Below are 13,343 nucleotides of genomic sequence, written 5' to 3' on the forward strand. Positions count from 1 at the left end.
TTGTATTTTCACAACCAGGACTGGCAGAGTAAAGCCCAGGGCTGGTTGTGCATTGGATGGGTGGGGGCCATGTCCTTTTTTTATTATTTTACACATATTCAATTTTTAACATAGATCTCATACATCCATGGATCTGTGTCTTATTGATTTTATTTTCTCAGATGCATGCCCAGCACCAGTGAGTCCCTCTGTCACCCGCTGATGCCCCTGTGCACTTCCCCACTGCTGCCGCTGCGCCATACTCCTGCAGCCCACCCCCACAGCCGTCTCTCCCTGTGCACCCCCAAAACACCTCCTGTGTGCCGGCCTTCCTCCACCTGTGCTAAAGTACTATTTTGTTGCCCTTCTCCCCTGCAGGTGGCCTGGTTTGCTCCTCCAAACCCTGATGGTTAATAGATTTTAAAAAAGCAATGAATTTCCATACACAGAAAACCTTGCCATTTCACATGTCCCATTAAGGCTTCTTAGACATGATCTGAAAATTCACAAATCCTATTGAATTTCTGCCACTGAAACCTAAAAAAACAATGAATTTCTGATAAGACTGATGCCTTAATGGACGTGTTCCTTGCACAATACAGATATGGTATGCCATCACAACCTGTGGTTAACTGCAGATTCAGCACTCTTAAATCAAAATATCCCAGCCACATCCTGTATGCATAGCTCCCACTGTCATGATAAAATGTTTTGTATACAACTGCACCTTGTATGATATTGCCCATGCACATCCAGAGCTGTTTGCGTCTTGATCCATGCACTCAGAGGTGTATCATTTAACCATGGCGCCTGGAGCATGTGCATGCTAAGGAACCTCCCTCCCTAAGTATGCCAGGGAGAGGACATGTCCAGCATGTGGGTACAAATTAAAGGAAACAAAAATAAACATTAGGGACAGTATCAAACTGGAGCATGGAGGACTAGATAAACTTCAACCCACTAATTCCACTAATAATATCCACATTTCTTCTTTTGAGGATGATACAAATAGTCCTCCAGGACACTGTTTTGTATAAGTGAAAGTATCTACAAGGACTATGTTAATGGTAATAATAGCTGTTCTCGTTGGTATAAATCAGGCCTAAACTTGTAAATACTTCAAAGCTTAGGTCTGTCAGACAGGTGATCTCCTGTATGCAGCCAAGATCTCTAGTATGCATTCCTGGCTGCATACAGGAGATCAGCCGTCCGAATGACCTCAGCTTTGAGAGGTGGAACAGAGCAAAGAGGGAGGCGGGACTGAGTAGAATGGAGAAGGTATGGAGCCCAGGGGAGGCAGGTCAGAATCAGGTGGAGGTGGGACAGAGCAGAGGAGGCTGGCACCTGGGATTGCTAACTCTCCAGAGCAATCCCGGATGAGTAGTAATGGTCCTCGGCAGTCAGTAGTGAATGTGGGTGTTAACTTTTTTTTTTTAATGAGACAGACTTTCCCTGGCCATAGTTGGCACCTGGAGTATGAGCTCCACTGGCTCTTCTCTCTCTATGCCCCTGCCTGCATTCATCCATGCTGATGCCTCTATGACTCTTGATCAAACTCTGTATATTATCTCTCGCTCCTGAGTCACTGCCAGTCACATAATTGTGGGGTCTCTCTGCAGGTGTGAACCTTGGAACCTCCCAACAGGCTGACACCCAGGTCTAATGCAGCAGCCACCACACTCCCCAGGCTCTTCTTCATGGCCGCCAGAGAGGAGAATGGAGGGGGCAAGGGATGCACCTGCACATTCTGTTGGCCAGGTTCTAGTGACTGCCAGAGCAGTGATGAGCCTGTGTGTAGGGTGGCTGCAGTGCAGTACCTCCTACATCCAGTCTCACAGCTGTCATGCAGTCAGCTGCATAATGGGGGGTGGCAGCCATGAAACAAATAGACTCACCTCTGTATACAGCAGCGATAAGGAAACAAGACTTCAAATTCAATTGTAACAGGTGGCAGGCATGCCCCTTAGGTCCCACAGGGCCCTCGGTGGCTGCCTGTATAACCTTGTCGGTTACCTAGCCCTGACACCAAGATACCAATATAACTTTACCAGGAGCCAGTCCACGGATTTATATGTATTTTTATAGTTATATATTTGTTTTTAACAGGATAACATTTTTAATTACTTTCTGTCAATAAAGTTTTAATATTATTCATCCTTATTGATAACTCTATTCAAGAGATGTTATGCCTTTCTCCCCTTCTCTGCTCAGTATATAACATTTATTATTGTTAGTGATGCACATAGGTCTACAGTTCTGTGCACTGTTAGTGATTGTGAATTAAGTTAGGATTGGATAAACTAATTTATCCCAGGATAACCCTTTGCTGTGCAACTAATACAAATTATATAATAAATAGTATCCTAAACCTTGTTGAATACAGTAAAGATACTTTTCAATGCACATCTCTGTAAGGTCACTTTGTCACCACAATATAGAGATCCAAATAGCTCACATTTCTCATGGATATATACTAATTTTCTTTATAAGATTCCTAGAAGCTGGTCATTAGAATTAGAAAGCATGAAACTTTACAAGCGCTTTAATACACAAACGTAATGAGTTATTATACTTGTCTCAGTACCGCAGTATAAATACTATAAGAAAAATATAGGGCCTGTTTCTGAGCTGCATGAGTGAGTGTCCACTCTCTTTCTATAAGACCTTTGTACAATTGCTTGGTAGCACTCATTGGTGGTAGTGGTAGTGTTGAAGTGGCAGGACATGTTACAGTAAAATGTAACCATCATAAGTTGTTCAGAAGCTGTTATATTTGATGCTATTGTATTCTTCTGTCACATCACTTCTATAAAACAGTGCACCTACAGTATAATTCATCTCATATATTGATTATGCAAACTGGGTTATCTCCATATACAGTAGATTAAAACTCCAGTATAATACAACCGAGCTATTACATTCTGTTGTTAATTAATGTACTCTTCAAACTGAAGACCTCTATCGGTGATGATCTACAGATCATACTATTTGTACTTCTATATGGATTATTTAATTACTATAGCTACTAAAATATTATATAGGATTATTTGATAGCACATAGACAATTACGAAGGCATTAGGTAACCTTGCCATATTTGTATGTGCACTATTCTTTCTTTTACATAATTCACAATAAAATTTTGTATGTCATACGATGAGAATTTTATTTTATTTGTATCAATAAATGTTACATTTTACTACTTTTATTAAAAATAGAGGGCCTCACACTGGACACTTCTTTCTTCTTTTGTCCTCAGTTTATTACACTGATAACTGTAGTGTTAGTAACAGTCTATCTCTGCTGGGTTAGATTTGTTGACACTCTCCATATACCTACATTTCTTTGTTTAGAGCTGCTGAAATAATTCTCAGTGTCTCAATCAATCTTAGTAATTACATTCTTTAGAAAAGTAAAATAAGAAAAGCAGGAAACATTTATTTAGTGATTCACAAGAAAATTGTATTTTTCAACTATTCTTATCTGAATTTTTTTCTCTTTCCCAAGGCGTGCAAGAAGACAAGATGTGAAAAATGGGGACCCTCTTACACAGTGCTGGGATATGGATGAGAGTAAGTACAGTGCACAGGAGGGATAGTTTGATGTGTTCAGCATGTGTTTGAGATATAACTAATGTAAAATGCATAGGAAATAGCACAGTTTGATTTATGACAGATTCATACATATGGGCAGATGAAAGTGTGGTTGCTTCATTTGTGTGACGACAGCCAGCACTATTTTTTATACATACAAATTCTTTTCGACAGGCATATATATATATCAGTTTAAATGCACCAGAACACATACAAACATATGGTATGAATCTGTCCACTTGTGTTCAATTTGAACACCTATGTATTGGTATCCATAAATCGTAATGCTGACATACTTCATATCTGTTAATCAAAATTGTAACTTCTGACCTTAATGATCAATAGTCAGATACTGAATCAATAGAGATTAGCACATTTCTCCCGTCATTTATTAATTTGGGAAATTATATATTTAAATATTCATTTTCAAACCACTTTGTGTACCATTAGATAATTTAACGTAAGCACACACAAAATGTTCTTCAAACTTTTCGATATTACTGAAAATAAGTCAAAGACAGCAATATAAGATCAGCAGTAAATCACTAGACAAGGTATCAAATGGTACATATCTGAATCCATATGTCAAATGTACCAACCCCTATGAAGCCAGTCAGCTAATAACCTGCTTTTTTGTTACTTTTTTTTTATCCATAAAAATTAGTAGCTCTCAAATTTGGGACACCATGCATGCATATGGCTGCAAAAAAAATTTACACAACAGCAACTTAAATAGAGAGAAGGTAAACTTTTTACTATTATGTATTAGTGATAAGTATGTACATTTTGATGTTAATACTCTTCTATTCATCTTTAAATGCTTTTCCTTAAATTAAATTATTTTTTTTCAGGGACAACCAATGAAGCTCCAGAGGAAAAAGTAATATTTGGAATTGAGTTAAATTCTACTTTTTTGGAATGCGTTCCTAAGTCACAGCAAGCATCTATTACGTGGTTTATTCAGCGCACAGGGGAGGAACGTCAGGAAGAGGTAAGTCATCCTGGTGATATACTCTACAATAGAAATATCATATCTGGTAATCACAGCAATTTTATGTCCTTTCCTTTCTATGTGTTTTATGCTGTGTTGGAAGCAATTTATCTTTTTCAGAGGAAAGCACTCCCAATCCTGTTTGATTTTCCATTTTATTTTTATGATATGAAGGAAAACTTTCTTTGACAATTATATTTTTGCCAAGTTCTTAAGGAAAACTTAACAGAACAAATCATGCAATATGATGGTATTAAATGAAAAGAAGTACTGTAGCTGCTTATCATTTCACTTTTAAATTAAATTGTAAAAACAGAAAGAGTATTATTAAAACAAAAAATCTTTAAATATAACTGCTTAAATAATTATCAATTGATTAACTAACAATATACTAGATTTCCAGTGAAAGCTGATGGCATGACTAGTGGACCTAAACTCTATCCTTCATGATAATTAGGCCTTATAAGATCCTGTCAGCATAATTGCTAAATAGCAATATTTTAAATGTATGTGTCTTTTGTTACAGGAAAAGATTTATATTTAACAAATATATAAGAGAGCTTGATTTGTGGAAATAATACTACATTTGAGGGTGTGGGGAACCTGTAATATTAATGTTATAAAATATTTTAAGACAATGGATATGCTCTTACTTCCCTTTCTCTTTTTCTTCCTGCAATTCTTCCTCCTTTCCTTCCTTAAAAAATTTAGCAGGGACTAAAGAGAGTAAAGTGTAAAGGGTAGCACAGGTTTAAATTGCTTTTCTCATAATGATAACCATAGATGTTATAGTTATTTCAATACAGATCATATGTACAGACACATACACAAATACATATATGTATATATTATTATAGCAGACATTTTAAGCTGTTACATACCTGAATTATTCTAATAAAAATTAAATATATATCTTAATCTAAATTTCTAATATTTAGTAATCAAACACTCCTCATGTGATTATTTAATACAATATAAAAAAATACTTTAAATGTTTAAATACAGGAGAAAGAATGAAAATCTGGCGCTGTACCTATCAAAAGCAATATATAGGATATACTTCCGACTGCTGCCCGGAAAACCAAGGCGGGGAATATATCTGCCCACACACAACTAAAACAGACACACTAGCAAAGTATTCCAAGGTGCTATCAGATTAATGAATTTTACTAAAATATAAAATATCATACAAAGTATATGTCAAAAAATAAAGTACAATCAAAGAATAAAAACTAGGACTGTAGACCTCCCAGTAATATTAAGACCTGGGAGAGAGACAGATATCTGTAGCCCCAATTGGGACTAGTAGATTCCAAATGCTTGTGTTGAAATGCAGTTAGCTCAATCAGAGGTTTGTATCTACCAATGCAGACCGATTAAAATGAGTCATCAATACTAGTTAATACTTTGTTCCAAATTGCAACATGTTAACATGAAGATGTTTCTTTTCAATCACTTGGCAAATGGAAGCATAGTTTGCTCTCATAAATATATAAAATGTCAATTGCTCACCAGAGATAGTATCCTTATATGCATATGCAGGTATTTAATTGAGTAGTTTATATGTAGTTATATAAGTCACTGGTATGGAACTTAACTTCATATGTAGCGTCTCTATATATTTATATTTTCCCAATGCAGACGGTGTATTTAGGCAGTTTGTCTATTCTTAGTGCCGACTTTTTGTGCCCTACTGCACTGAATGGATTGATATGCAGAAAGAGACCTTTTGCTGGTTTTAAATCTCACTGCCTCTGCCTCTCGCGACTCGTGGTTCACATGGGAAGTGGCCCGGGGGGAAAGTGTCAGTGATCTTAAGATTCCCGGGAGGTCCATGATCCTAGTTTTTATTCTTTGATTGTACTGTATTTTTTTAAATACAGGAGAATACATATTTTGAAAATTCCAGTAATAAATTCTGCTAACTGTGCTGATAAGCCCAGAAAGAAATACTTCGTATAGACTCTAAGTAGTTTACACAACTTATCGGTAACTTATTTATAATACACATTTCTTAAATTCAGTATATTTATATTTGTTAGCACATCAAATTTCCCACAGACCCTCCAGTGATCCAAACCACTTGTTAAATGTTAAGTATTTATGTAAACTGTAAATGAAAAGAAAAAGCATAATTACAGTATTGTAACTTAAAATTGAAAAAAAAAACAATCTTGAGAAAATCTGTTTAATATTTTGTAAACAGAGTATTTTTTATATTAAGCTAGGTTAAATCTTGATTTTCCACCATAGCACACACAAAATGTAACTGCTTCAATCATTAACAACTCTCTGTTCTGGAGTCCTGATTGTTTAGTGCACATTGCTAGTTAATGCTTGATTACTGTTCTAGATTTGATAGTAGATGTCACCCAATTGTCATTTAACTAATTGTAAAGCTTGTTATGGTATTACCATGCTTTTAAATAAATAAAGAGATGCCACAGCATGACAAATATGGTGCTTTTGGCTACTGTAATTATTATTACTATATTTTACTATTTTATTTATTTTTTTAAAGATGCCACAAAATGTCTACAATGCCATACAAGGAGTACATATTACAAACTGCAAAATAACTGAGAATAAGCACAATATACAACAGCTATCCATACTGTAAGTTTATATTATAAAAACTAAACACTACTTTAACAACACAGACTCGGTAGTAGTAAACTTGCTGTTGCTAGAAGGAGCATGCACTGGTGAGTCATGAAAAGGGGGGCAGTTACTTCAGCACCTAATAGTCCTGTATTCAATGATCAACTGTATCACAGTTGCTGAAGGAGACAAAGGGAAGGAACACTGGCAACATGGATAGTACTAGGTGAGAACAAGAATATGAAATGCTCTTCCTGTGAGAGCTTACATACTAAGGGAAAGGGGTGAACAGATGGAAGGTGAACTGGGGAAGATACATTCTGGAGTGATTGAGGAGCTTAGTGGCTACCCATATAATGAAGTTATCTTTATATTTACATATAAACATAATAATGTATTTGTTCAGAAATAATGAAGTGTAGACCTTCTTTGAAAGAAGCAGAAAGCAAAGTGATGTCTCAACATTTAAAAGGTGATATAAAATATAATAAAATAATTCTAAGATGAAGGCAAACATTATACCAAATATAATACCTTCAAAATACAACAAACATACAGTATATTCATCTCTTGTGACATTTCAATGACAATTTCATTCTTGTGGCTTTCCAATTCCCAAACACAATCAATCAGTCATTGTGGCTTATTTTCCTCTAAATGTTCAATCAAAATGAAAGGTATGCTTTGAAGATGACACCCAAAACCAGCTGTTTACCCTGTTAAGATGCTCCCCATGTGCCTTAGATAGACATCTAATTTGCAGCAACCAATAACAAACATATTACTCATATCCATGTTTGTTTTATTATATGTTGTCAGCATCTTGATTTACATAGAGGTATGATTCTATATAGTTTACTGTCAACAAAGATACAATCTTTTCCCCTTAATAATATTGACATGTTCCACAGCCTAGGGTAGATATAAATATACACCTAACCATTGCTGTTTTCAATTTAGAATAACACTTCTGAACTATTCTTAACATTTTAAAGATAATATTAGAAAGATAGTTTTCCACTGACAATGATAGAGAAAACACAAAGATAAACCATTAAGAAACTATTCCATAAAATACAGTTTATTGATGCAAAATTTAATTTGCAGTCAAATATTTCAGTGTAGTTTAAGATTTTTAAAATAAATCTTTGATTTTAAAATAAAGTATTCAAATAATATAATATACATTTTATACATTGCTGTGATTTCATTTTGCATCTCTCCTGTATTGTGAGAATTAGCTGCAATGGGGCAGTTCCAGCTTCCTCCCTACCTTTGGAAACATTTTAAATTATCAGAAAGTGATATATATTATTTTTTTATACATGACAACTTTGATTATTAGTTTTCTGTTTCTACTATTAATAATGATGATACAATAGTAATAATCGTAGTCTCTGTTTATTTAGCAATGGTTTTGGGCACAAACTCTGTAGTCTAAAATTAGCTTTGTTCCCCATGTAGGAAATAAACTAAAAATACATTGCTAAACTAAATTTAACAAAAATAAAATAATAGTAGTAATATTCTATATTAGAATATTTCATGGTACCAACCTTAATGGTGGTGTGTAATACAAAAATAACAAAATAACCAAAAAATATACATTAAGTAACTGAGGGCAACAAATGCCATCCCAAATGTTATTAATTTATCAATTCACATGTAAAGAAAATGAAATAGACATGCAGAATGTCTTGGCTATGCTACATTTAATAATTTTTTTTCCTTTTTAGAATTTACTTTAAACCAAACACAAAAAGTAAACCTTTTGTTTATTGTTTTGACTAACTTGACCAAAGCTACTGTGGCAAGAATGCATGCTGAATGTGTATATGCTGGTAGAACATGTAAATCTCTACAAGACAGGCATGTATGTGACAAATAAAATACAATTGAAAATTATTTATAGAGAAAACAAGTCAACTTTATTGCACCAATTATTGAGAATGATAATTATTTAATACAGTTTTGAGAACATTGAGGTATTAGTAACATGGAAGGACTTGGGGAGTATAAATTAAGCCTTTTTTCCATTTGTCATAATAATTAATCAGTCACATGTTTCACAGTAGGCTTATCATTACTTTTCTTTCGCTTTAGGCCCTAGTTGCCCTATGACTGATTTCAGTTGCAGTATGATAAACATACAAATGATGCATGCTTACCATTGTATAGAACAGGGAAATTTGCTGAGGTGCTCAGAGGTGCTCGGAGGGGAAGGGTATAAGGAACCCAGGACTCCCTGATGAACCAGGCTTATTGGAAATGAGTAACTATGTCCTCCCCCATTATAGCGTGACCATGTCATCTTGTATATGCAATGCATCTTCAAATGGCACTCGATACAGAGTGACCACAGCCCCAATTAGACCATATCCACCAGTATCAAGGCCTGACCAAGCTTCCAACAGTCCTGTATATTTGATAACTGTGGTGTGGTCACCATAATTTACTGATGATACTATGCTAAATATACTTTAAAGTCAGGATGCAGCATTGTCACTGCAGTGTAACATGTGCTTCCATGGCAATTCGAAGGTACAATAACACATTCTATCAGACGTTAGGCATGAAGTATTGTTGTGTTCACTGCGGGATGAGTGTTCAGCATGTCCAATGTGTCTTTACATAATTGGCTAGTAAATTTTTTATCAAGTAACCACAAAACTAAAAATAATAGTTTCTTTTGTAAATGTACATCATGGAATTGTAGTAGTAGTGCTAAAGCTTGCTGATATCTATCTTTGATAGCTAATCTAACGCTTAAGAGTACTGTTTTTCCAAATCACAGCAATCAAATGTTTTACATCTGATAAACTTAAATGAGTTGTACTGAATTTCATGCTGTCTCAGATGTGGTAAACATCTTAGGCAGCTCTCTTATATTTGCTAATTAGACAAAATAATTGTTTCCACATCAAATAGAAGGGTCTATTAGTTTTAGGAAATTATAGTAATGGCTGGAAAAATATCAGATACCAGACATAATGGAATGGCAGTTTTTTTGTTAATCTAAGATAACAATAAAAAAGTTTTAGCTATATATTTTAAACCAGGGATGGGGAACCTCAGGCCTGGGGGCTGAATAAAGCCGCTGGAATAATTTTGTCTGGCCCTATGAGCTTTTTTCTGCTAGCCTCACCTGGCTAGCAGAGTGCCTAGAATGGCATCTTGCAGCCCGAATCTATGCAGCAGTGCCGCCTGTAGTGTCTTTTGCATGCTTCCGACAGTCACACCACTGCCCTTACAGCTCCCTGGAGCATCCTCAGGATGCTTTGGGCATTGCTGTAATCATTGGCGATTGTGGCCCTGCCCCCGGGTGGCATCACATGGAGGGGGCGTGGACTGCACCAGCCTGCAAATTATGTTTTAAATATATATATCAAAATGGCCTACGGCAGAAAAAAGGTTCCCCACCCCTGTTTTAAACAAACAACTATAGTAGCGTATCATGAATCTCCTTAAATATATAGTATATTTACATTATTCATATCAAATAAATATTTAAACAAAAATAATATTAAATTTTATGCTAAATGATATAAATAGAATATCTAAATATTTCACGATAAGGGCAAAAAAAGGAAAATTTTGTTTTCTTAGACCTCAAAGGGAAATAACACAGGTAAAATTAACAAGTTATTCAACTAATAATGGATGTGCACTTTATTCTCTTTTTTTAATTAATGTTAATTTGCTCATTTTCAGATAACAGCCGATGATAGGGTGATCAAAACTGAATATGGGCTTTTAATCCGCAGTCTACAGAAAAAAGATGCTGGAATGTACTATTGCAAAGCACAGGAGCATTCGTTTATTCACACCCTCATAAAGCTCACTGTAAAGGTAATAGAGAATGAACAGATGGAACAAACACAGAAGATGGAGGATGATGAGGGTAGAGGCAGAGATTTAATAACAGAGTCAAGACTTAGGTACAAAGATTATTTACAACTCCTAAGCAGCCCTACCTTCAGCATGGATGAATATTGTGAGCAGATGTGGCACAAGGAAAAGAAGCGACAACGCAATAAAGGTGGAGCAAAATGGAAATATGTCCAAGAGATTAAAAAGAGCAGGAACAGAAGACACCATGAACAAAGGGAGAAGCATGCTAGAATATTATCTGCATAGACTGAGCTTGTGGTTTCTGTGGACATTTCCATACTTATTCCATTGTGTACATTTCTTGTATTAATATTCCTTTTTCAAATTGGAAGAAACAATGCATACAGTACAAGACAATGTAGTACCAAGATTATCATAGAAAGTGAAGTCAATTCACATTTTTGTATTACAGCTTTCAGAAAATAGAATGGAATTAAGGGGGTTTAAGTATACTTATTTTGTGTAGTTTTGTTTGTATGTAGCTCCATCTTGTGGGTTAAGTTAATAATGACTGGTCTTTCAGGCTTTTATTTATTTAAACTATGTTATTTAGGTGTTGCATTCTCTTTCTTTTTGTAAGTTATAAATTAATATTGGGATGTTTCAAGTAACTTTTTACTTGTTTTTTGTTTTACTATGAGAAAATTGTATTTTTGTTAAGACAGCCTGATTGAGAATTTTGTATTTTAATTGTATTTCTACAACAGTGGTGCATTAAGTGTATAACTGAAACAAGGCAAGACACTCCTTTCGAAAAACATCTGTATCAGTATTGCACTAATGTATTAACATTAGTGTTTTAGTAATTCAGTGAATTTAATGTTCTTTTGCATCAGTCTCTACAATAACATTTTCACTTTTTACAGGTAGCAAAAAATGGTCTCAAAACTTCATTAAGTTCTCTTGCTTCAGGAAATTACGCACAAACCAATAAAGATATTTGTACAATTACTTAAAATGTAATTCTGAATTGCATTATTTATGCTCATATGCTCATACAGTATTCCAACAATATTAGTTACATTTACAAGGCTTTGTGCAAAGTGTGTTTTTCTATTTGGTGAATTGCAACTAGTCTTAAATTGTAGCTGATCTAAAAATAAACTTGGAAATGGGATTACCCGCACAAATATATAAATATTTTCTAAGTCCTTCCTTATAGTAATCAAATATTTATAATATATACTCTAAACAAATAACTAAAAATTATCATTATTATTAAAAGAGGTGCACCCTGGAATAGAAACAACAGTATCAAAAGATCCAAAAGAGGAAAGTAATTCCTTAATGGGGCACTCATGGACTTATTACTGAAAAATTTCAGCAAATTATTTATCAACTGTTACAAAGAAATTGTTGTCAGTTAAAATATAACCTTTATTGGTATTTCAATTAAAATATTTGTCCGCGAAATATAGAAAAACAAACATAACCAAGTGTCAAAATAATATACTATGTGATATTAAATCCAATTAAACAAATCCAACCACTACGAGTCTCCTGTGTTTAATGTTCTTTAATCAATGATATAATATTCATAAATCATTCGGGTGTCTGTAGACCTGAGGACATCTCATTTTGATATATGTATAAAAAGATTAGTGTATCAATGAAAGAAAAAAAATTCTGTAATATTTACATAAACCATTTGTCTTTACAAGAGATCGTCATCTATCTGTATTTTTACCTGGAGTATTTACTACAGACGATTTTTAACCAATAAGAAAGCTGACAGGCAGCTCTGATTGGCTTTCACATGGATCACTCAGCTAAAAAGCTTTATGATTGGTCTATTGGGCTGTCCGTCAATGCAGATAATGGTGTGATTGGCTAGTAGTCAGTATAATAGAACTGTCAACCCTGAGAACGGGTTGACCCTATGAGTAAGCTGCCTAAGCGAAACGCACGTCAGGAGACACGCGGCACACGCTAATAAACGTGTGCTATGTTTGTTTTGTTATAAAGTATTAATCATATATCCACTACGGAAGTGTGAATACATTGCCGACAAGGGTGTCTGTTAGACAGGTGGACACAAATAAGCGGGCGCATGTGTACAGAAGGAATTTCTATATATCTTAGTTCAGTAATCAGTATAGATGATAGTATGAGAGCTATATGAAGGAATATCACGTGCTAAACCTGTTATTTCTCCTGAACTAGTAACCATTAGAAGGAATATGCAGAAGTTAATACCAAAATCTGTATCATTATTCCACATGATTATCATGGGATTGTGAAATATATTAATTAAGAGGGATACATGTACAGACAAACAGCTACAAATAGC

At 34.7% G+C, this 13,343-nt stretch overlaps 1 protein-coding gene across 2 annotated transcripts in view; it reads left to right on the top strand.

Moving 5' to 3' along the window:
* SEMA3D (semaphorin 3D) overlaps nt 1-12,141 on the top strand; it is a 212,171-nt gene extending 200,030 nt beyond the window's left edge. For both annotated transcript variants that reach the window (XM_088468794.1, XM_088468795.1), the window contains 3 exons: nt 3,485-3,549; nt 4,422-4,561; nt 10,874-12,141. In XM_088468794.1, coding sequence (XP_088324920.1) covers nt 3,485-3,549; nt 4,422-4,561; nt 10,874-11,299 — 631 coding nt within the window. In that variant the 3' untranslated portion in view covers nt 11,300-12,141. The remainder of the gene's footprint in view (nt 1-3,484; nt 3,550-4,421; nt 4,562-10,873) is intronic.
* Nucleotides 12,142-13,343: the final 1,202 nt, after the last annotated feature.

The sequence above is a fragment of the Taudactylus pleione genome, unplaced genomic scaffold, assembly GCF_031769625.1.
Source record: "Taudactylus pleione unplaced genomic scaffold, aTauple2 ptg000086l, whole genome shotgun sequence".
Lineage (NCBI taxonomy): Eukaryota > Metazoa > Chordata > Amphibia > Anura > Myobatrachidae > Taudactylus > Taudactylus pleione.